At 34.9% G+C, this 26344-nt stretch overlaps 1 protein-coding gene across 2 annotated transcripts; it reads left to right on the top strand.

Moving 5' to 3' along the window:
* The first annotated feature begins 2972 nt into the window (after positions 1 to 2972).
* On the top strand, positions 2973 to 21978 carry stum (stum, mechanosensory transduction mediator homolog). 2 transcript variants are annotated; one of them, XM_016294658.1, is made up of 4 exons: positions 2973 to 3264; positions 14705 to 14884; positions 16706 to 16714; positions 20559 to 21978. In XM_016294658.1, exons 1-4 carry the CDS (start codon positions 3096 to 3098, stop codon positions 20591 to 20593), a joined length of 393 nt encoding a protein of 130 aa, XP_016150144.1. In that variant the 5' UTR covers positions 2973 to 3095; the 3' UTR covers positions 20594 to 21978. The 2 variants fall into 2 exon arrangements, with proteins under 2 accessions (XP_016150144.1, XP_016150145.1); XM_016294659.1 differs by lacking the exon at positions 16706 to 16714.
* Positions 21979 to 26344: the final 4366 nt, after the last annotated feature.

The following is a 26344-nucleotide window of genomic DNA, read 5'->3' as shown; positions in this document are numbered from 1 at the left end:
TATGTATGTATGGCGACAAGATTATAAATTATGTTCTGAGGTTTTGCCATTTGCCATTTTTGACCTATAAGCTTCAGTATTTTTTACAGAGCAACTGGAATGAGACTTTGCTTTTTATTTGTCTGTCACAGGGCTGCAAATTGAATATTTCATTCCAAAATAATCAGCAGCCAAGAGCTGAGCTGAGCAGAGCAGAAGACTGCAAGTAAGCGTCCAACTGAACCAGACAGCTTTGATGTAGCAGATAAGACAGGAGACCAGACAGGTGGTGGCAAGCACTGATGCCAGCCAGTGTGTTTTTTCTATCGCAGATTGTGGACAAATGGATTTCAAATGTGTTGTATTCAGACTTGACAATCAAAATGCAAAAATTATTTCAGGATTAATTGGCCTATTCTTCATCCAGCAAATATCTGCATTGTGATAAAACTGAAAATCGGTAAAAAAATTATAAATTTAAAAAAAAGTGGATAGTGGATCAGCTGGCTTTAAAAACAGACATTATGACAAAACTACTAACTATCACATTTTAAATACATAAACAGTTGTTTATTCTACAGCCTATGGTGGATAAAAGCTGGCCGCAATATATTTCGTGCATGCATCTCTACTCCCCCCTCCTCTTTTGCCTGACATCTGCATTGTGATAAAACTGAAAATCGGTAAAAAAATTATAAATTAAAAAAAAAGTGGATAGTGGATCAGCTGGCTTTAAAAACAGACATTATGACAAAACTACTAACTATCACATTTTAAATACATAAACAGTTGTTTATTCTACAGCCTATGGTGGATAAAAGCTGGCCGCAATATATTTCGTGCATGCATCTCTACTCCCCCCTCCTCTTTTGCCTGAAGGGCCAAAGAAATATTAAAAACGAGATATGAAGTAATCATTAATATTAAGCCCACAGCCACTCTTGTCCCTCCAGATGGAAAGCTATAACATGTTATCCTGATATTTGATATTTCTTTGGTGTCCTGGTTTCTAAAACCACAAGGAATACAAAATGCATGCATAAAGAAAAGCCAGAATGACTTTTTAGCATTTCACGTTACACTTTTACAGCTGACGTTATACAAGAAAGATTTTAAATTAACCACATCCGCCTAGAATACCCTGTTGCTAGGTGACCTGACAATAAAATGACTGACTTTGGGATGGTGGGGGTGGGGGGGGGTCACCTTCATGAATATTTATAGCGAAATGTCTGACAAATGGTACCTGTTTGTTAAGTTTAAGAATGGAGCATCTAAATCTCACTGGTGGAATTACTTCAGCCTCCAAAGACTGACATGATTTCATTGCACAAAGAGTGCATGTGTGTACTAAAAATGTCAAAACAGCCTGAACTGAAATCAATTGTCTGTTTTCATTTGGCTGTTTTTCCCAAGGGCAAGGAAATAAAGCAGGAACACGTATCTGCAGTGCAGGCTATACATTAGCTCATGCACCTCACAACCCTTCAGACTCCTTTATACTTCAGCGCTTGGGTTGTCATGAACACCCTGATATAATTATACTGCAAATAAAGAGTCTTAGCAGCACATTTAAATGAATCACGTCAGGGTAAAAATAATGAAAAAGTCCTTTCACTTTGGAGATGCTTATTCCTGAGGTCTATATATGCGTGATTTGGAGATGAAATCTAGAGAATATGATGATTTAATAAGTAAGAGTTTTGTTTGCTAGAAATGTTCTGGAATATACTCTTTAAAAAGATTATTGGCATCTATGGTTCCATGCAGAACCTGTAGCATCCATGGAAGCTTTCTATTGCACAAAAGGTTCTTTATAGTAGAAAAAGGCATATAAGAACTGTCCACTGAATGGTTCAAATGATACTTTGGAAATTGAAATATCATTTTCAGGTCTGTGCTCAAAAAGTGGTACTGCATACATATAATTTAGTACCCATAAAATATGTATAAAATGTAAAAAATAAAATAAAATAAATTATATGTATTAAATAAAAAAATCAATCTATAAAATATAGTGCATTAATTTCATTGAAATAAAAAAGTCATTTTTTATTTTTAACCACCATGCGAGGAGCACTAGATGGTTAAATTGATCAAAATATCCTTATATCAATCATATTGTTTGATAATTTTCTCACTTTTCCCATGATAAGTATGTGCATCCTCAAATAATGGCACAAGAAGAAAAATCTACTGTAATAATTATGCACACTGCAGGTCTGCAGGCTGGGAAATGGCAAGTGTTCTGAGTATGTGCCAGGGCTGCAGACCCACAGCTGTTAACAGACCCAGATGGTTTTGATTTGCAGCTTGGTTCATTGTGACAGCTCTGGCTTTGGATGGCCTTTTGAGTCAAGGTGCAACACAGCATTTTCAAAGACTGTCAGTGACAGGCTATGGCTCACCAAAGAGTATCCTTCTGGATAAACAGTAGGTGAATTTTCACAGAGGAGCAGGGAGACTGTGGTATAAAGGGAAAATAAAATAAACAAGACAAAAATTAAACACAATGAATATTTTTAAATTATCTAATAATTGTCTCATTTTTATTTTCAGAAGGTGTCTATGTTTGCCTTTCTTGAGCTGTTCTCAATGGGCTCCAAAACATTACATGAAAGGGAGATTTGAAAGGTGACTATACTCTATATTTACTGATTGTTGTAGCCTACAGTATTGTTAAGCAATATAAAACGTTCAAAAATCCATAGAAATTTAAAGATATAAAGAAATTATAATTGAACTTTAAAGTCATGTGGGTCGACTGAATTTTCTTTTTTGTGTGAACGAAAATCCTTTTAACTACTGTTTTACAGCGTTTGAAGACACTGAGCATCAGTTTACTGGATATCAGTAATATTTCAAACAATCGGGATAATCCAGTTATAACCTGTCGCTTAGGTCCGTTAAAGTCACCACTGTGACTTTAAATCCATCGTGTAACGATCTACAGTACTATCGCTCACTGACACAGTAGTAAGTGTGACGCCTACCGTTCACTGCGCGCACTCATTACAACATAAAGCTGACGCTCGCGCTGGAGCTGCGCCTGATAGTGTCCAGTACAAACCAAAACAAGGATTTCAAGCTTTGCAAGTAGTTTAAAAAATCGGGAAATGGACCAGAAAGACACAGAAATGAACGAAAAAGGAGTTTCTTCTTCTACCAGCGGAGTTGTTGTTCAAGTCAGGGAGAAGAAAGGGGCTTTACGCGCTGCCATCCCCTATATGCCTTTCCCAGTAGCTGTCATCTGTCTGTTTCTCAACACATTTGTGCCCGGACTGGGTGAGTACGACGAGGCTATTCGCTCATTTACACACAACCACCTGACCTGCGAGAAATAACACTGTACTTACACCCCAAATAAACGACATTCCATCAACAAGTTCTTTCAGTGCGCGCTTTAAGTCATTTCAATTTGCTTTGAATAGGCTATACTTATACAGTTTAAATATATCTGTACTACATGCTTGCAATTATTGTTTATAGGCTAGGCCTACTTTGCAATTGCGATTTGAATGTCTAAATACTTCGATTAACGCTTATGGTATGTATTCATTCATGCATTCCTTAATACGTTTTTATTATGTTTTTAGTGATATTTTTGCATATGGGTCAATGACGTGACGTTAATTTTTTGTACGTGTCTATTAGCCTAGTTAACACAGCAAAACAGAAAAATACACACATGGATCCACCTACTGTACAATGAACATGTTTTAAATTTCTGAATTAAAATCTATTTGTATGTGTTTGTGGGGCATGAAGTCAAACATGTGGGTGGTACAATGAAGAAAAAGTCTCATCAAAAGGCTGAAAATCTCAACAAGATGACCCTTGAGTAGGTTGGCTAACCTTGTGTTATTATTGCTTCGGAAAATAAATATTGAATACGTTTTGTTTGTATAAAAGTGGTACAAGCAACATGTAGAAAGCCATGTTGTTGTCATGTGACAAAAACATAAACAGGAAATGCCATCATGATTAGTTCAAGTTGTCATATGGTAAAACCCAAAGTAATTTATATAATATTTTGGCTTGTGATTTAAAAATGCATGATATTTGTGAAAATAATGATTAATATGCTTACACTGTAGTCAAAGTATAAGAGGTATATGTTGTTACTTCATGGTCATTTTTGTTAGAACTTATTTTTCAATATGAATTAAAAGATGATATTTCTAACAGCCAGGCACATGTGTTTTAATATAGATTATTTTTATGATCAGGAACAACATTATTTCTTATTGAGCCATAAAGCACCAAAACGCACTTGGAGTATCTGGTCACGAACAGGATCAGATCGTGTTTCTCGCTGACATTTAGGTCAAGATTCAATACGAGCTGTTTTTATTTCATTTCCAATTTTCGAAGTGTGGTAACAGATCCATCACGTGCATCCGAGAGCATACCAGAACAGATAATCAAGATGATCATAAATAATTGCATCCACCCCATTAGCCCGATTGATAACTTGACCTTTTCTCCTTCCTAGCCGGTCCGTTCATCCATCTTGATATTGTCATTTCCAACTTGATTCTCAATCATGTTAGTTCGGTCTAAGTAATTGCTAATCTTTGGTATCTGGTCATGTGTGTGATCAGTTTTTGCGAGCATCTTCTTTCATCCAACACGCCTCTTTTCTTAATTGCCAATAGATTGTGCCATGATGTCAGTCTTCAAAGACAAGATGGGTTGTTTTATTTTCTCTTTAAGAATTCTAGTACCACTGCATTAGACACATTTAAAGCATCACTTTGTAGCTTCCAAAGTATAAAAGCACACATGGCAGAAGAATATTGATCTCCCTTATGTCTAATAAGGCTGGGAAGCCTTATGACCTCAGAGAATGTCTTTGAAAAATGCTAGTAATAGTAACAAAAGGATCATACTCCTGGTTATTTTGCAAAAAAGTCTTTCAATACAAAAGCATTGTGCTGAAACTTTACCCTGAACACTACTAATATGTGCCAAGTGAATTGTCTTGATAGGTGAGCTGATACCTTGTGGCTCCCTCCCTAGTCTTTTATGGATAATGCAGTACATCAGATATCTCTTCTTTTTAAGCCCACAGTTATAGATACTTACCCCTTTTTGTTAACGGGAATTGACACAGATTTTACAAATTGATTCAAAAGCTTCTCTACTTGATTCAGATTTCAGTATATTTATTCAATTTATTGAGTTGTGTACAAATATTTAAAGTTTAAATAAGACATTTTTTAAATCAGTTTTTCATATTTTTTACTCCAATTTGTTGTTAAAATCTAAACATTTAAACTGTGGTTGTCCTATGACAAATTTATTAAAACTTGCAATAAATGAGATGCCAATATCTGGTTAGTGTATTGAGTGTCTTCTCTGAGGTAAATGTAACGTGACGCATTGTTTACGAAAAAATTTTTGACGACTTTTTGCATTTGAAACATAAAATGAGTGAATACATGAGGCATTATACATTTCAGTAAGTTGTATTGTTTTTTTAACATACCTTCTGATGTTCATTCATGATTATTTTATACTATAACTAGTAGTATAAACCTTAAACTGAGGCGTTAAATCACGTCACATTAAATTGATATTGGTTCTTCAAAATGATAATCAATTAAAGGTGCAGTAAGCAATTTCTGAGAAATGCTTTTGAAAGTGAATCAGACCCAGCGCCAAAACACACTTGTAGCCAATCACCAGTAAGTACATGGCATGTTTGTGAATTTGGGGGCGGACCTATCAAGACATGATCCTTTTAAGTAGGGGCGTGCTTGTTTTGTTGATTTCAAATAACAATAGTGTTTTCTTAGAAATCACTTACTGCACATTTAAAAACCGGTAATCGATATTGTCAAGCCAGCCCTACTTTTAGCAGGGCATGGGAAATATGCGGCTCATCTATGACATCTTTGCCCAGACTTATGCATCCGGGACATTTGCAGAGCTTGGAATCCATCTCTGACAGTTGCAATTAGATTGAACATACAGTAATCAACCCGGTGACCGCATCACTGAGCCACTTGTGGCCCTCTGGTTTTTATGTTAATATTGGTTTCATCCATCAGGATACCCCCATTGGACCCGTGCCTCAAGTCATCTAATCTTGCAGTCCACTTCAGCATAGCCTTTCCTCCTCAAGTTTCGGCCAGTCCCTCTGGAGTCTGGAGGACATGGAGTGCTTTTGGAGGACGCAAGCATTCAGTATAAATCAGTGCATATGCTGTATAAATACTTACAGAATGAACATGCATTCTGTAGGCAGTAATGTGCCTGTCTCGTATCATCTGTGCACGTGGGCATGGTTTACTGAGCTCCTGTCTGCTGCACAGTTGCTCATACATAAACTAGAGTGGAATATTATGACAAGAGAGCCCATGTTTGGATGACGATGATACAAGGGAAAATGCCAAGAGCCAAATGGGGCTCTCTTGAGCACACTGTCTGCGCTCGGGTGGTCAGAGACTATCACTCTAGTTAGTGAGTCATGCTTGACAACCTGCTCTCCTCACCTTTAATTGCCGAAACTTTGCAGGGCATGTGCTGGGTGCCAGATGAGTTTAGATTCAAATGATCAAATCATGCTAATTTACATGTGCACAAATTGAGGGTCTTATTAAAAGATTTCATGTCCAAACAATGACAGAGCTGTGCATCTGGGTTATTGTTTATGCAGCGATGTTGCATTAAACAGTTCTTTGACGCTAATAATGCAATAAGCATACTTTTAAATAAGTTGCTTCAGACATTGTGACTAAATAAAGCTAAAATGTAAATTATACATAAATTCAAAGAACTAGAAATTTTACCTAAAACAACAAAGTTTGTCAGGGCCAACTTTGAATTGTGCATGGATGGATGGATAGATATTTTATCATATTTAATAAATGATCTTTTGTCGACCAGGGTGGAAAAACACTTCATTTTTCATAATGCATTACCTGTGCTGAATCTCTGTAAACTGCAATTTAGTAAATCCCTCTGGTTTTAAACAATTTTTCCTATCCAACACTGCAGATTTAAAATTAAATTGTGACATTGGTGTTCAGCCATTCTGAAAATCTGTGGCATCAAAATTGTTTTGACAGTTGGATTCACAGCTGTTTAATTTTAGGCTTGCATGCTCATTTGCACCATTTGTTCAGGCATACTAGAAAAATCTTGTTTTAATTCAGGCTTTGTGTGGCCAAATATGTAGCCTTTTCAAAAATATATTTGGTTTAGATGTAATCAGATATGGATAGAATTTCATCCAAAAAAAGGAGTTTCTCAAGGTCTAAATAAGGAAAACTGTTGACTTCTCGTCTTGACCTGATCTGAAACTAAATGGGAAGTCTTTTCACATGAGAAAAAAAATTCAATTTTGTGGTGAGCGTGTAGATTTCTGGCATTTAATACATCCAAAGGAAGGATAATAATGTGCTAAAAGCTTTCCAAAAGTAGAGGGAAATATATAGTGAATATCATACAAAACCCTTGTTTGAAACAGACTGTACTTTAAGCCTAAAATTAGAGTATCATTTAAAATGTGAGGGTTGAAGTGCAAAGAAAAGACAAAGGTCCACCGCTTCAGATGCATTTAGCTTCAGAAACACAGTTTTATGAAAATGCTAAAACTGAATGTCCTGAATAATTTATTCTAGAATAATGGCTTTTTTTTGGCTTTAATTTTCCCATTTCCACAAGATATTTTTTACCCAACCAGGAATGTGCAGTAAATCTCATTAACCAGAGATTTGAAAATGACAGAAGTCTTTTCAGTGATAACCCTGCTGACAAAACAGTGTAAAACCTGGTCTTCTACTGGTTTAGCTGGTTGGCCAGCTGGTTTAGGTGCAGACCACCTTAGGCTGGTTTAAACTATTTTCTCAGCAGGACAATTTGAGAGATTTGTGTTGCTCATGCCGATGCTACCCCAACACTCTTTGAACTGAACCTATCGCTCTAGCCCTGGTGCTCTTCTAGTTTCCATGACAGCAGATATGCTAGCAGAAGCCTGCCTGCCTATCTCCTCTAAGATTGAAAGAGGTAGATAAGCCAGCAAATGAATTCATTCCAAGGGGGTCCTTCAAAGTGCACTTAAACGGGCAAAAAAATTAAGTATGGTTATCGTTTTAGATTGCATTACTTCTTTTAGAACTTTAATAATATATTAAAAGCTTCTTGTAAGCGTTTCATAAAGCAAACAGAATTACAGAGGAAAAACAGACATGCAGAGGAGCCTATGACTGTCAGGTAGAGGACTCTTCTATGTGACCTTAACTCTCTTGTGGATTCAAGCTAAAAATAAACTGACTGCAGAGGTTAACTGTGTAGTGTTACTCTAATGTGGTGTTTTACTTTACTCTTTTCATTGTGTTAACATTCAAAGCTTTGCGATGCAAATTTAAGATGAGTCTGAAATCAAATGTTTTTAAGTATGAACGAAATTGAAATTTCCTCTCAGCCTTTGATGAAGTATGTTGCATGGGTATGCAGGTTTTAACTATAAAAATATTCCCAGATATACTATATTCACTAGCTTAGAGCTTATTTTTTTGTAACAGACATAACAGACCTCAGGTCTTTAATTTAAACACAACAACTTTCCAATTTTCTTTCTACCTACAACACCTAAATGTTTGCAGTCAGTACGTTTTTTAATTTTTAATTTATGCTTTTATTCAGCAAGGATGTATTGAATTGATTAAAAAAAGGTGAAAACATTTTTAATGATTCAAAAATATTATCACTTACTATCACTTGGATAAATAACATTTAAAAATAAATTAAAAAGAAAAAAGAAACATTTTTTTTCTAAACAAGTAAAGCATTCTTGATAACCATAAGATATTCTTTCAAATACATAAAAAATGTGACAGACCCTAAACTTTTGAATGGTAGCCTGGCTCTTAGTTCAGTTCTCTGTCACCATGATGCTTCATATGCGGATATAATGCTTATTTGACATATTGCTGTTTGCATGCATTATAGTAGGGAAGTATGTGCATATTTGGACAATGGTAGATTTGAACTAGACAGCCAGACGCAAAAAACCTTCCCAGTTTTGTGTAAAATATGCATCAGATAGTCAGTGAATGGACTGTAGGTGGTCGGTGGACATGCCTTTTAAGGCTGAGACCCAACATAAAAAAAGGAAAGGAAGAAAAACAAATAAGAAACTAATGTCTCTCGGAAGTGCAGTGAAAGAAACCACAGGACATCTCAGACCAAAGTATGAGATTTCTTTTATTAAATTGCAGGTGATGGATTCAGTTCAGTTACAATATTATACATGATTACCAGAATGAGGGCACAGTTGGTGTTTTTGTGACAATAGTTAGCTTAGAGAGCCGAAAAATGGCTTTCAGCGCAACATTTTTGGCAGCAGATAGAAGACAACTGATTGCTGTAACTTCTAATTTTATACAGACGGTCTCTTCACTCACAAAATGAGATGAATGGGATAACATCATTCAGAGACTGTTATTGGTGTCATTTTTAATACAGCTGCGCTGTGGCAGTCAGTAGAGACACCTGATAACAAATTACACTGATGTTCTTGCTTCAGATTACATAAGATTTGCAGTGTGATTAATGACGGAGACTATATTAACAATAAACAGCAAACTCAGTGAACAGAAAAAATTGATTGTAAGATTTGGCAATAAAGCACAAGTTCATCTCGAAGTTTAAGTTTTGGGGTAATGAAAATGACTCAAGTTGTTCCCCTTATGGGGTTTTCATATCACAAATTGTTCTAGCATGCTGCCTCATTTCTGATCTTCTCAAGGCCCAGTCACACCAAGTAAAATTGTCCCTTAAAGTATATATTAAATGAGCAGTATTGGTGCTGTGAGCCTCATAAAAGACAGTGTTAACCTAAATGACTCTCTCTTCGGAAGGGATTGAACAGCCAGTAAATGACTGATGAGTAATCAGCTTCTCACAGAATGACTGAAAACTGCGATGGCTGCAGGCAGTCAGACTGACTTTGTCGCGTCTCCTCGCAAGCTGTCTTGGCTCTCATCCTTGAGCTGTTATAAATAGAGGCCGCAGAGCTGTTGTGGAATTTTCAATTTCCGGAATGGTCCCTGTGCATGTTTTCTAGGCCTACCTTGAGGCTAATCCTTCACCTTGCTTTCCAAATGGCTCTGTTATACATCAAGCTCTCGGGCCAAGTTTACTAGCCACCTATGGACCAAACACAGCGTGCATAATATTAAATGGTAGAGAGGTGCTGTATGTACTCTGCTTAATTTTCTCCATATGCATTTAAAAAAATAAGACATTAAAAATGACTTTATCATATATAGCTTCACTAGCTTACAAAAACTCAGATTGCCATGAGTTAACATTAACATTTTCGAACCATGGATTCCCTTGAGGATATACTGTACACAATCATACGCTACTGGCTTATTTAATCAAAATACAGTAAAACGTAATATTGTAAAATATTATTACAGTTTTAAAAATGTACATGTAATTTATTCAGTGTCACATGATCCTTCATAAATCATTCTAATATGCTGATTTACTGCTTAAGAAACCTTTCTTATTATTAGCATTGTTGAAAACAGTTGTGCTGCTTAATATTTTTGCGGAGAAAGTGATACTTTTTTATCAGGATTCTTTTAATCAATATATGCTAATAAATTAATATATTTAAGTTAATTTAACAGCATTTGTTTGAAATAGAAATCTTTTGTAACCTTAAAATGTCTTTACTGTCACTTTTCATCAATTTAATGGATCCTTGCTGAATATAAGCATTTTTTTTTTAATCATACTGACCGCACAGTTTTGAAAAGTAGTGTACATCAAAGGAGAATTTTGTGAATTTAGTCCTATAGTAACACAGACTTTATTTTACTCAGAAATCAAAAACTACTATTGTAAAATAGAAATTCAGTCCTGCAAATTTGTCTTTCAGGTTGGCTTTTGAAGTGATGTCAGCTATTCTGTATTTAATTTGAAATCACCCATGCTTTAGCAGAAGCATGTATTGCTCAACATGCTTAAAGCTCATAGCGCACGCCTTAAAAAAAGTTTGTTTATTGGCATCAGTGGTTCCATGAAGAACCTTTACCATCCATGGAAACGTTCTATTGCACAAAAGGTTATTCATAGAGGAAAACGGTTCTCTATGGCATCTTTATGGCATCGCTGCGAAGACCCCCTTTTTGGAATTTATATTTTTAAAGGCGTAGGTCTTTCGTGAAATGTTTATTCCTTATTGCTAAAAATCAATATCTCTATGGAGATTTTGAGTAGCATTATAACCTCTATAACCCTACTCTTGTGCTCTATTTAAATCTGAAGAGAGGGAGAGTGTGTTGAAATCTCTCTTTTGTTAGACTTGAGGTCATTCTTTGTCTCTCCAGTTTTATGCAATGGTTTGCCGAACCATGCTGTCTGACTTGAAGAAACTCAATCAATATGTGCAATCAACAAGTAAAGAGTCTTTGAATGACTTTCTGAAACTGAATGGTGCATCCACTAGCTTCCAGTCTGAAGAGGGTGAACAATGGGAGAGAAGATAACTGATTTTCATTCCTTGCATCTCCAAGGGTCACCACGACTATTTATACCAAACGTTCTTACAGTATGTATGTTTAAAACATCCGAGAGCGCTAAAAAAATGACATTGGCACCTGAGAAGCTCCACACACGCTCTCCTAGCAACATTTGTCTCTCTCAGAAGAAAAGGAACTGAACAGGATAATTAACCTCCCACACTGGCAATGGGGCGCGTGTGAGAAAGGCTGAGGAAAATTATAGTGATTGTGAGCCTAAAGTGCAGGGACTAGGACCCCTCACCACCCTACTGTATCTTATTTTCAAGCATTCCTTCTTCATAGAGAAAACAAGTGTGAATGTGTGCATGTCTCTGTTGAATAGTTATGACGTGTGATGTGGCCTCTAAATTATATGTCTGGCATATGCAAGCAGACATTTGCCTGGGTATCCCGTGCTTAATGCAGTTTGACAGGCAGAAGTATTGTTGACAGCCTGATGCGAGATCACACAGTTGATTTGTCCAGCGAGTGTGTGTGTGAGTGTTTGATAATATGGTGGAGTGGGGGTCCTCGCATCATTCAGTTTAATTAGGGTGCTACAAACACCCAAGGCTCTGTTTGTCACTTAGACCTGAGCAGTGTTCACTCAGCCATGCAGACTGAAAGCATAGCGATGGATGGCTGGCAGGGTTGAGCAAAATTCAGGACCTGGCTTTCTTTCGATTTATTGTGAATTTGTCCATTTGAATCGAATTGCCACCCTAAAGTAAGCTGAATTGGAATTCGAATGACAGGAAGAGGAATATATTCAAAGAATAATGAATATAACACATGTACTCCATTGTGATAAGTTGTTTTTTCATCCTTATCCACAGTTGATTTATTAAATATGATGAAATATGAACTAAATATAAATGTCTATCTATCTGTCTATCTGTCTGTCTGTCTGTCTGTCCATCCGTCTATCCATGTCTGATTGTCTGTCTGTCTGACTATTTTAAATTATATTTAATATATAACACATGTTTCAATTGAATTTCAATTTATACTGTATGCACTGCCATTCAAAAGTTTGGTGTCAGTAAGATTTAGTAAAAAAAAAAAAAAACTATTCAGCAAAGTCACATTAAATTTGAAAGTGACAAAAAAGACATATATGTTTTTAAAAAATCTATTTCAAATCATTGCTGCTCTTGGACATTCTATTAATCAAAGAATCCTGAAAAAATATCACAGTTTCCACAAAAATATTAAGCGACGCAACTGTTTTCAACTTCGATGATGATAATAATAAATGATTCTTGAGCACCAAATCAGCATATTAGAATGATTGCTGAATGATCATTGCAATGAGGACTGGAATATTTATTTATTTATTTGGTAACACTTTAGTTTAAGAACCAATTCTCAATTTTAACTATACTTATTAATATGCATATTACTAGCATATTGGCGGTTTGTTAGTACTAATAAAGCATGTATTAATGCATTACTCTGCATGACCATATTTTAGATCCCTTAATTCTATGTTTTGACTACAGTAAACTTAACAACTACCTTACTAACTATTAATACATAAATGTGACTATTTATTTATTTATTTATTGCTGCTGAAAATTCATCTTAAAAATTCAAAGAAATAAATTACATTTTAGACATATTATTTCACAATATTTCTAAATGTATTAAAATCTATTTAAAATATTTAAAATAATTTGAATAAAATTCTAATTAATATTTATATTTACATTATTATATTTAAAATATAATAGTAATAATATTATTTTTTAAACATATTAACCGCAAAACTGCAAATATATTATAATAGATATTTCACCAATGTCTGATTTTTTTTTCTTTGTATAGGGCTCTTTACAGGCTTGCCAGACTTTTTGTCTGGTGCAAAAAGTAATAATATAATGTAATCATTCACATGGTATTTATGGCTCAGGTGAATGGTTCAAATGCTTCAGTCAAATACTTCTAGGGCTGCATGTGCCAGTCCAGCAACTGCCATTGAGATGAATGAGAATGCATATGCATATCTTCTCCTCAAGTCTAGGGACTAAGAGAGAAGGATGTCTTTTTCCACTTCCTACACTCATTATTTCATTCCTTGGTGTGTATTGTAAGCTGTCTGCTTTTGGGGGCAGTACAGTAAGTGTATTGTTTGTATAACGGCCGTGGGAATAAAAAAACTGTGAAAAGTGATTTTTTTTCCCTTCTCTACTTGGAAAGCCCCTTTCAAATGATATACTTAAGAGGTTCAATCCCAGTCATTCTGAATAACAGCCATGCATTTTATAGTGGCAGACCATACTGTTAACTAAAGAACAGGCTGTATCCGGGGTGAATAAAGTACATTTCTCATAATGAGGAGGCTCATCAGTTTTGTGGGCTATGCTAATGTTCAGCCGCTGTCCTCCCTATTAGAATCTATTATTGTGATAACACTAATGAGATGCTAAACTGTGCTTGGCAGCATAGTGCTTGCTCAGACTCCTTCAGTGTGAATTATGCTTATCGGCCTTACAAATGTGGAAAGCTATTCATAACCTAATTGCCCTGGATTGAGGGGGATAGAAAAAAATGTATCTGACAAGAGATGTCTTGGCGGGTTACAGTACCATGTTGGTTAAAGTTCCCAAGAGTTCCCAAATGAGACTCTTCTTCAGACTAGTCCTGCAGATCTGTGGAAAGATCAGAACAGCATAACACATACTTAAATACTGAAAATGTCTCCTTGGAATTGCTTTGTGCCCAGATTTAAAAGCAGACTGCTCTTTAAATTGAACATGAAAAGAACATCTTCATCTCTTAAATAACATGCGACAAATGTTTATTGATTTGTCTTTGCAAAAAAAGAACATATTTGTCATTTGTAATCCATATGACTTATTATTCAATGATAATCTTTTAAGCACAGTACAAACATTCATTTCAGCCAAGACCGCAGATGTAATAAAAGCTACAGGCATGTCTGACACTGACTGCTACTAAAATCACCATGTTAATTTATATTCAAGCTCCTCTGTTAATATTTTATGCCATAATTATGTCTCAGACCTTACTGTAATGTACGGTATTATTCACACCATGATGAATGATATCATTACAGTGTGCGGTTTTAAGATGAGATCAAGACTGAGGTCATATTGCATGTGTTAACTATTTTAACCACAGAAGAGGATCATATTGTCCCATGTTGACGGCATCTCGCTGTATTTTTGTGACAGGTACATTCATCTCAGCCTTCACGGTTCTGTGCGGAGCGAGGACAGACCTTCCCGACAGGCACATGTGCTGCGTTTTCTGGCTGAACATCGCAGCCGCCTTCATCCAGATCGTCACTGCCATTGTCATGGTGGGCTGGATCATGAGCATATTTTGGGGAATGGACATGGTCATTCTTGCCAGTGAGTATTCCTCCATAATACCACTACAAGCACCTTTTTCATTTATTAAATATTTTTGGTGGTTTCGGTAGCCCCCCGAAACCCCCTCCCTCCCCAAATTGACAATTTTGTCATATGTATAGTTTTTTTTCTTTCTTTGTGGAACAGAAGAGTATTGACAACTTTGATACTTTTATGTATTTATTTATTGCCTTTGCTGGATATTGATATCAAAGGCCAGTGTGGGCTTCTGTTAAAAAAAAATATTACAAAATAAATTCTTAAAACAATTCTACTTTTGTGTTCCAGTAAAAAGTAAATAATGTGAAACAAAATATTAATTAACAATTATTTTTAGTGCTGTCAAATCGATTAATTGAGATTAATTGCATCCAAAATAAAAGTTTGGGTTTACCTAATATGTGTGTGTGTGTGTGCATACATGTATATATTTAATAAATATATGTAATATATATTTGTATTTATACAGTTGAAGTCAAAAGTTAACATACACCTTGCAGAATCTGCAAAATGTTAATTATTTTTCCAAAACAAGAGGGATCATACAAAATGCATGTTATTGTTTATTCAGTACTGACCTGAATAAGATATTTCACATAAAAGATATTTACATATAGTCCACAAGAGAAAATAATAGTTGAATTTATAAAAATGACCCTGTTCAAAATTTTACATACACTTGATTCTTAATACTTTGTTGTTACCTGAATGATCCACAGCTGTGTTTTTTTGTTTAGTGATAGTTGTTCATGAGTCCCTTGTTTGTCCTGAACAGTTAAACTGCCTGCTGTTCTTCAGAAAAATCCTTCAGGTCCCACAAATTCTTTGGTTATCCAGCATCTTCTGCATATTTGAACCCTTTCCAACAATGACTGTATGATTTTGAGATCCATCTTTTCACATGAGGACAACTGAGGGTCTCGTATGCAACAATTACAGAAGGATCAAACGCTCACAGATGCTCCAGAAGGAAAAACCATGCATTAAGTGCATCAACAGAATGAACATTTTTCTTATTTTGCCCAAATATCATATTTTTTTTAGAAGCTGCAGAAGATATTTACATGTTTCCCAGAAGACAAAATAAGCTAAATTTACCCTGATCTTCAAATTCAAAAGGTTCTTAATGCATCGTTTTTTGTTCTAGGAATAGGTGATCAATGCTCATGATTTGACAGATCAGTTTTTAATGATCTCTAGCCAAACTAGAACATACTGTGCATTTAAAGGGATAGTCTACCCAAAAATTAATATTCTGTCATTACTTACTCACCCTCATGTCATTCCAAAAATGTTGGACTTTCATCATATTGACAAAAACTGCTGAAACATCCTTCAGGATATCTTCTTTTGTGATTGTTCTGCAGTAGAAAGAAAATTAAACAGGTTTGGAACAATATGAGCGTGAGTAAATGATGACAGAATTTTCATTTTTGGGTGAACTATCCCTTTCTCATGCGTGGTAAGTGTAGAAGATGACAGGATTTCAGCAGTCACCCTGCTGTGGGCCATAGTCAGCTCCGTTCATGTTCAACCTGACATCTTTCTCGCTCCTTCTAATATCATCTCCGCCTTCCAGGGCTGTAGAAGGTGCCAGAATCCTTTGAACAATGACTATTAGAGCGGTCTGCTGGTAGGAGTGGATTGAAAGCTCTGCAGTAATTGTTCTGTGTAGGCGGACGAAGCAATTCACAGAACTTTGTCACATGTTTTTACTGTGGAATGTTCATACTGTCATTGAACATTTAAACATATGATTCAAAATTCTAATCTATTAATTATTTATTTATTTTGCTATTTCATAACCTTTTGGATCAAAAGTTTCTGAAGGTAGGTGAACCAAATATTTGACTTTTGTCTTGTCGCTAATTATACTCAGACCTGTCTCAAATATCGTAAAAAAAAACATCCTGCAAGCATTGGCCATGCACATACATACTGCATCTACACTGCAAAAAAAAAAAAGTGTTTTGTTATAAATGCAATGTTTCTTTGTAACCGACTTTTGCAACCTCAATATTGTATAAGAGTGTAAGGGCTTTAATATTAAATTTAATGTGTGTTTGGAGGCAGCAAATGCTATATATAAAATAACATAAAAATATTATTTTATTATTAGTTTCTTTCACACACATGAGACGCATCAACAGTCCCATTTTTAACCTAATAAAAATATTAAATGTGACCCTGGACCACAAAACCAGTCTTAAGAGCACAGGTATATTTGCAGCAATAGCCAACATTGTATGGGTCAAAATTATCGATTTTTCTTATATACCAAAAATTATTAGGATATTAAGTAAAGATCATGTTCCATGAAGATATTTTGTAAATTTCCTACCATAAATATATCAAAACTTAATTTTTGATTAATAATATGCATTGCTAAGAACTTCATTTGGACAACTTTAAAGGTGATTTTTTTTGCACCCTCAGATTCCAGATTTTCATATAGTTGTATCTCGGCCAAATATTGTCCTATCCTAACAAACCATGCATCAATTGAAAGCTTATTTATTCTAGTTTTCAGATGTGATGTATAAATCTCAGTTCCAAAAAATTGACCCTTATGACTGGTTTTGTGGTCCAGGGTCACATAGTATTATAAAGAAAATGCAGAAGAATGCGGAATATTGTTACAATTTAAAGCAACAGTTTTAATATATTTTAATACATTTTAAAATGTAATTTATTCCTTTATACTATTTATTTTTGTGCAAACTAAAATTCGTTTAGTTATCCTGACTTTCTTTTTATTCTGGATCTAAATTTAAAATGTATGGCCACAGAAAAGGATAGCGCAAAAGGATACACATAAAACTGCTTTTATCTTCGAAATTAAGATGTGACAAAATGTCTAAGAGTTATGTTGCATTAGCTTGTTTTTAATTCATTTGAACTGTATAAAATTATTTCTTTTATTGAGCTTGTTTCAATGCATTATAAGATTGGCCTTTCCACTAATGCATGAAATATTGCCTTAAAATATGGCTTAAATTTTGCATAATTAAGTTCATACATTTACATACATTTTATATGTTCATAGAGACCCCAAAAACTCTCTGTAATTATCATTTTGCCAACTATGCCAACAGAATGATAATTTAGGGGATTCATTCTTGCATTTAAATGTTGATTGTCAAATAATTGTCAAATCTGCAGTGTGTATGTAACCCTTATGAAATATTATCACTAATGAAAACCGTTCTAGATGCAATAGAAAACATGGTAATATTCTAAATGGCATAACACAATTATTTGATACAGGTCTGCTGTCCTCACAGTTTGGTCACTCATCTCAGCCCATTATCACTGCCCATGCTGCAAGCTCGGCTTCTCCCATTCTGTTTATTCTGATCCATCTTGGATAATGTGCCTCCCACCACCTGCCATCTGCCAGTCGCCTCTCAGTCTGTTTGATCCACTTTTTGTCCATTAAATGCCAGTAGAACCATAGCGTTCATTAGAAAAGAAGCTTTGCAAAAGTGTGACTTCATACAGAGACTGCGACGATGCACCACTAACTCCTTCAGTTGCACGCTGAGCCCTTTGACAAGATCTTTCAGCAGCCTTGCCTTTGTGGCTCGGCCACCTTGGAAGACAGGTTAAAGTAATAGTTCACCTCAAAAATCATAATTCAGACCTGCATGATTTTCTTTCTTTCTTGAAACACAAAAGGTGAATGTTTGATAAATGTTGTGGTGACAGGATATAATGAGAACTGAAGAATGAGGCTTATATAATGAAATTAAATAAGGAATAGGGCTGTCAAGCTTCAAAATGCACCATAAGAATATTTCAAAGTAGCTTCGTGGGCTGTTAATAGCCTAAATCAATGAGTCAGGGAGGACTGAATCAGTCCGATTTGTGAACGAGTCATTCAGACCAGTTTTGTGAACTGGATCTACTGAATAATTGAAGAGATTTGAATAAAATATAAAACATTTTCATTAGGCTGAGGATTACGTCCAGGATTTTCTTTAAGAAGGAAAGTCATTTGGGTTTGGAATGCAATGAATATTAACAATAACTACAGTTGCTCTTTTTTGTGGTGAACTGTCCCTTTAACTACTATATTTGCCTTAAAGTGTGCAGTACAGATTACTAAATGGCTCGCATGCTAAAAAGAATATGCTTGATAGTTGAAGCTTGGGTCTTGATTTTTTTAAAGCTTTAATGCATTGAGTTCATCTACGTTTAAACCCATTATAATGCAATGCTTTAAGAAGGTCATGAGTCATTAATCTATTCCCATTCTACATCTCATTATAAATACTGCAAGATAAAGCCAAAACCTGTGATATTTCAGTGCACAGATAAGACTGCTTCTCGAGCTGAACCAGTGCTGTAAAATGTAAACCCCACTGAGGCATTTTCTAGGCGATATATATGAAAACTGAACTTTGCCAAGTGCCACTCGCATCAGGTGGTAGCATTCAGATATTGTTGGCGAGGGGCTGTTTTTTTTTTTAATATTTAGGTTTGCTGGGGATGCTTTCAAACCTTCTTTAGGCTTCTTTCTGTAAGAAATAAAACTGTTGTTTGGTCATTTGGTTTATGTACTTTATTTGACTACACAAAAAGGATTCAAAGTAAATAATAGTATTATTTATATACTGTTATTTTATATATTACATATATTTTGAATTACCTTTATTTTTATATTTTCAGTTTTCATTTTAGTTTTCAGTAGGTTTCAGTAATTGTTACTGTATGCGCTTTCATCATTATTAGTTTTTTTTATTAAGTATTTCTATTTAGCTTTATTTTATTGCAGTTTTAGTGGGGTTTTTTTACTTTACTTTTATATTATTTTATTTCAGTTAGTTGCTACGGCAACATTTTTCTTCAAAATTCAACTAATTTAAATTTTCTTTTTTTAAGTTTTATTTCAGTTTTATTTCAATTAACAAAAAAAATTTTTTTTTAAATAATAGTTCACAAAAAAAATTTAAATTGTCATCCTCACATCCTTCCAAACCTTCTGTTATAATACAGTGACAGGAGGCTTAAAAAAAAACAAATCATGCATTATGCAAGTCATAAAATGAGGAAGAAACCAGTGAACAAGACTTTATTCACCTACCTACAACCTTTCAGTTACGATGCTAGATATTTAACGAGGTTACAAAATCCACATTTATTCATTTTAACTTTAACTTTAACTCAGTTTGCCATACGTTTGGGGTCAGTATGTTTTTTTTTTCTTTTTTGGGAAACAAATTAATACTTTTATTCAGCAAGGATGCATTAAATTGATGAAGGTGTTGTTTCAAAAGATTTATATATCAAAAACAAAAGTTTGAACTTTCTATTCATCAAAGAATCCTGGAGGGAAAATTATGGTTTGCACAAAAATATTGAGCAGCACAACTGTTTTCAACAGTAATAATAAGAATATTTTTTCTTGTGCAATCAGCATATTAAAATTTTTTCTGAAGTATCATGTCACACTGAAGACTGGAGTAACGGCTGCTGAAAATTCAGAAATGTCGAAATTGAAACTATTTTATACATAATTTCAAAAATAATTAGAAATTATTTTACTGTTTTTACTGTATTTTTATCAAATAAATGCAGCCTTGGTGAGCATGAGAGACCTTGAAAAACATGACCGCTGTAGTGTATACATACAGTATAGCTGTCTTGTGAACTCTGATGCTCTTTCCTTTAGGCTACAGGGAGCAGGCCGCCCCTCAGCAGCTCTGATTGCCGTCCTCCAAACCTAATCTTGAATGTGCACATTTCTCCTGTGCTGTCTGGCCAACACGTATGGGAGCTTTGAGACGGCCCCCACATTGCCTGGGAGATCCAGGGGTTGATCACATGCAGATTCTCTGCCCAACTCCTGCTACTTCCTGTCAGGTACTGCGTTAAGGGCACCTGACTGTTGAGAGAGAGCAGAAGAGCATGAGCATTCTGTGAATATCTCTAAAAATTGTGCAAACGTGCGAACCGTCTATGTGCCGAACACATCCTATACCTGTCAGGGAAAACCAGTCTTAATCATACTCTACTCTGTAGTCTTAATGTATTAAGATGACCAATATACACTATGGACATTTAAGTAAATATATTTGTTAAAAAGCTTTAAGGTATCTAATGAAGTAGCTGAAAGAATCTTTAAAGGAAAAGTTCACCCAAAAATGAAAATCTCTCGTCATTATTTACTCGCCTGTTCGTTTTTGGGTGAACTACTTCTATTTTGCTTCCCACAGAGCACTATGAATACATATTACACTGAATATTTATATGTCATGTGCATTACAGTGTCTCCAGTATTTCTTTATAGTGTGCTGTGTTTTTATTATTCAAATTAAGCCTTATAAAGCAGAAAGTGTGTATTTATGTGGTTTTATATAACATACATTGTATTCTGCACGAATACATCACCTGTTATTGTTAATCTCTATTAGTCTTAAATACCCAGAGACCATCAGCCAAAAACATAACCTTTTTGCCCAGTAATTATCTGTTGTTGAGTAAAACAGCCAAGTATTGGTGAATCACGGTAGGCCAGTTGCCATAGTGACTGACCACTTTAATCAACCCATGCGTAGGGTATGAAATAACGTAATTAAGTGCGAGTTATTTTTATGTGAGCGATATAAGAGAAAGGCACGGCGCGAATTGAAATAGTCAAAACACTATGATTTAAGACTGACATTGAAAAATTATCCACCGACTGACTGCAGCAACTGAGCAAGCAGAATTTGTGCTCTTGCTGAGTGTGCGATATATTCGGAAAAATTCAAGCCCCAAATATGAGGTACTCTGAACTGGTTTCTAATATTTTACTCACACTCTCAAATTTGGTTGAGTCTCTTTTTTGGATGTTATTAATGGATATTAGCTGGTCTCTGGTGTGAATGTGTTTGAGGATTTGTTGTAAATATGAACAGAAAGTGAATTAGTCTTGTAAATTTGTGTGCTGTTGTGTTTAGTGCTGCCTTTTAAATACAAACAACATAATCCAGTGCTAAGTCCAAAGGCATAAATATAGTATACAGCCAAGCATATGTTACTAAGCGGACTTACACAATAATGCTGTCACGTCTCCAGAAATGTCAAGGGTACCATATCGAATAAATTCTGCTTTCAAAAAGTGACATGGTGTCTTGTTTTGTTTTCTAATTACAAACTAAGAAATGCACACATCCAAAAGCAACTAATCTGGTGGCATGATCCAAACTCAAAGCAATGTGTGTTTTTCTGCAATGTTGCGATACTCAAAATCCTGCTAAATAGGTGTGTGGATTCTTAATTTTTAATTATTTTATTTATATCATCGCCATGTTTTAAGTATTATGGAGCCTGGCCTGTCAGCAGTGTTATTTTAGTATCATTGAGTACTATAGTTTTTATTAATATTTTTGAAATTGTTTCTATTATTTTTAGTTTGTTTTAGTAATTTTGTTGCGTTTCGGTCATTTTTATTAGTAGTATTTGTTTTTTTAAATGTTGAACTAGTTTTTATTTAATTTTATTTAAGTTTTAGCTATTTTAGAACATTAAGTTAAAATAAGTGAAAATTTAAAATGTTTTTTTATTCCAGTTAAAGTTTATTTCAAGTAACAGAAGGTTTTTTTTATGGCTTTAGTTTTAGTTAACTACAATAATGCTGTCTGCCAGTATGCAACACAGAAAAAAACATAAAAGAAACATTAATTAAATGAATCAGGCTATCATCTAACGGTGTTCGACTGAAGCTGTCACAAATGAGTATAAAGACCTAACCATCTGAAATTAACACCATTAACCTCTTAAGACCCTGCGGCCTCATATGAGGACATTATATTTTTGTGAATTTCTCTGAGACTGTACATGCCACAGTTTGTAAGTAAGTAAGTCTGGATGTCCTGTATAGAGCACATTCAGGGCTTTTCAGAAATACTAAATGTTTGGATGTTTCACCATGACCACTCCTTCTCCTTGGTCTTCAAAAATGTCTGAAATTAATTTAGTGACACTCTTATGGAAATATTATACTATTTTGTCATTATCATTTAAATCGGACTAATTTTTAAACTGTGTGTCATAAATCAACATCTCAGGAAAATGTTATGGGGTTTCAAATCAAAATATGACTTTCTGTTACAAAACAGGACGTTGATTTCATACATACCGGGACTAAAAGCATGTTTATTACGCATTTTGGGAGACATAACAAATGAACAGGGAAAGAAATTATATTTCTATATTCTATGAACTATTATATATTATTATGAAAATCTTGTCAATTATTACTCCCATTATTACACTTGTTTTTTCATTACATGTTGCCCCAAAACACATTAATATGCAAATTAGATTTAGTTTATAGATACATTGTATATAATGAGAAAACCTGTTTACGGCCATTTTACACACATTTTGCTGAAAGAAAAATTGTATATTGAATCATTCTGTTATAACATAGTTGAGAATCATCTTTATACAAAGTTTGATTTTTTTTAAAATCTTGAAAACTAAAAATGTATTGGTGATTTAAAAAATCTATTGTTTTTGCCTATGCATGTTCATTCATGTCTTTTTATTTTTTTAAAGAAGTTGAGTCCCGATGTCCTCTACCGAGCACATAGCTTAACTTATGAATGAAATATCTTTTTTTATATATATTTTTTTTTTACATTATTTTTAATGCTCTAAACAATGTAAAGACATGGAAAAAACTAACTTTTTCCTCGGGTCTTAAGAGGTTAAAAGAAGATGAGAGACTTGCTCTCTTGGGGAAAGGTGAGGATGTTTCACAAAAAAACATGGATGTACTTTGGTACCAAATTGATAAGTAAAAAAAAAAAATCAGTACTGGTGTTTTTTTCGATGGTATCAAAATTGGTATCAGTCAAGAATCATGAAACTTCATGAAATTTTGGAACTGAGTCTAGAACTTGTGTTACTGAAAAGTGTGAGGCATGATAACATCAGAACAAACAAGCTGGAATGCTTTTTCCCAATATCTTGTTTAATTCCTGCTTTGCATTGGGTTTCAAGTGCATATGACTGCATGTATTTGATTAAAAATACAGTAAACGGTCATATTGTGAATTATTTATTTATTTTACATTATAAAGTTTTTTTTTTTGTAATGCAAGACATCCAGTTTGGATTTCGACGAAATGTGTAGTTTTGCCTTTGTGCAGTAGAGCAATTTAGATAACAGCACATAAAATCTGTGCCCTAAAAATCTACCATCATTTTTTCTGCAGTTTTTCTCCCTCATTTAGTGTTTCTGGCTCTTCTGTTTCCAAAGTATAATCGTTTGCCTCCAAATAAGGCTGGTCCTCGTGCAGTTGGGCATGTATTCTATCATAGGCTTTTTCCCTGCATTCCTCTAGTCTCACTGGTTTTTCTCGTCTCTCGTGATAAAACCAACCAAAGGCACTGTGAATAGTTTCAGTAAACAATTTAATGTCATGTGTACAGCCGCGCTTGTAAAACCAAACACTCTCATGATCTACATGCCAAACAAACTGTTCTCTGTACCATGAAGACCATACTGAGTTGGTTTACAGCTGAGGAGAGATGGGTAAATAGAGAGATTCTGAGGTTTAAGCTAATGTACACCAAGAACATATGCTGCACGACTGGCCCCTATCTATATGGACATCTTTATTCACTCCCTGTCCACATCCACCGTTCCGAGAAAACCACTATGGTGCCACTGTGCCCCCCAAAAGAGGTGTCAAGCCTGAAGGAGCAATCAGCTACACTAAGACTAGGCTCATTTTAGATGTCAAGCTCCTCATGTAGTAGACAACAGTGGGTGGTTGCAGTCCGGGGAGAAATACTTCCTGCATCACCCAAACAAATGGGGCTGAATATGTTACCCTTCTCAACATTTTTCATTGCTAGAAAAAAAGTTTTAACATTTTAACATTTCTCATTGCCAGAAAATGTCACTACAATAGAATAAACTACTCTGCTTCTATTGGACTGTCAGAAGAAATTCAACATTACGGTGCAACATAAGCTAAAGAGAGCATTTTTTGTGCCATTGTTGCCACTAGTCTGAAAGCCTGTTAATTGCATTCATATTTGCACACAATTATAAACAATTCTGCACGTTTAATGAGCCTGTTGTGTTATATTACTGTACATCTTCCTAGTATTGTTGACATTTTTTTTGTTATTCCTTGAAGAGCCAGCAGATGGTGCACTTAGTTTAAATCATTCTGCAGTTGCTCACTAAATAGGAACAAAAATAAAAGGAAAAACTCAAAACAGCTGTAATAATATGTATAACAATTAATATTATTTTATATAATAAAAAATAATAGTGATCTTTCCATCCAGTTTCTTCTTATCCACACACATATGCTAATAATAGGCCTAATTTTGATCATTCTCCAAGCAGCTACCACACAAGTCAGCCAAACAAAAATTTGAATGCCAACATTTAGAAATGGTTATGTATTTCCTACTTTCGCATCTTGTTCGATATTTGCTCATGATGTTAGGCTTCTGAAATCAAAACAGATGACATCATGCGGGACGTCATGGTCTGGATGTATGAAACTACTGAAATCTCTCTTCCATTCCCACCAGACTGTCTTGGCTGCAGAGGAATGCAGCAGATGCAATTCCCACTGATGTCTGTATCTACAATGAGATCACAAATGTAAGCAAACATTCCACAGGTCCATATAAGGAACTAAACTAAAATAAATATACATTATATACAGCCTTTTTACACACTAAGAACATGACTACACTTAAATGTAGGCCTACTTAAAATAGAAATATACACTGTTGGTTAAATAAAACATCCAAATGTAACCCATTTTTGTGACACAAATATGCTTTTGATTTAAGATATCACAGTATATAATAAATTAGAATAATCATACTTAGGCTACTTAAAGGGATACTCCACCCCAAAATGAAAATTTTGTCATTAATCACTTACCCCCCCCCCATGTCATTCCAAACCCGTAAAAGCTTCGTTCGTCTTCGGGAACACACTTTAAGATATTTTGGATGAAAACCGGGAGGCTTGTGACGATTGACTGCCAAGTAAATTACACTGTCAAGGTCCAGAAAAGTATAAAAGACATCGTCAGAATAGTCCATTTGCCATCAGTGGTTCAACTGTAACGTTATGAAGCGACGAGAATACTTTTTGTACGCGAAGAAAACAAAAATAACGACTTTATTCAACAATTCGTCTCCTCCGTGTCTCTCCACATCACTGTAGCACCATTTTGGAGAATATCCGCTGAACGCAAGCAGCGTACGCTTCATAACATTACGGTTGAACCACTGATGGCAGATGGACTATTCTGACGATGTCTTTCATACTTTTCTGGACCTTGACAGTGTAATTTACTTGGCAGTCAATCATCACAAGCATCCCGGTTTTCATCCAAAATATCCTAAATTGAGTTCCGAAGACGAACAAAGCTTTTTCGGGTTTGGAATGACATGGGGGGGGGGGGGGGGGGGGGGGGAAAAAGAACA

The sequence above is a fragment of the Sinocyclocheilus grahami genome, unplaced genomic scaffold (assembly GCF_001515645.1).
Source record: "Sinocyclocheilus grahami isolate Dianchi unplaced genomic scaffold, SAMN03320097.WGS_v1.1 scaffold321.1, whole genome shotgun sequence".
Taxonomy (NCBI): Eukaryota; Metazoa; Chordata; class Actinopteri; order Cypriniformes; family Cyprinidae; genus Sinocyclocheilus; species Sinocyclocheilus grahami.
The sequence above is the reverse complement of the archived record's forward strand: the minus strand, read 5'-3'. Positions and strand labels throughout refer to the sequence as shown.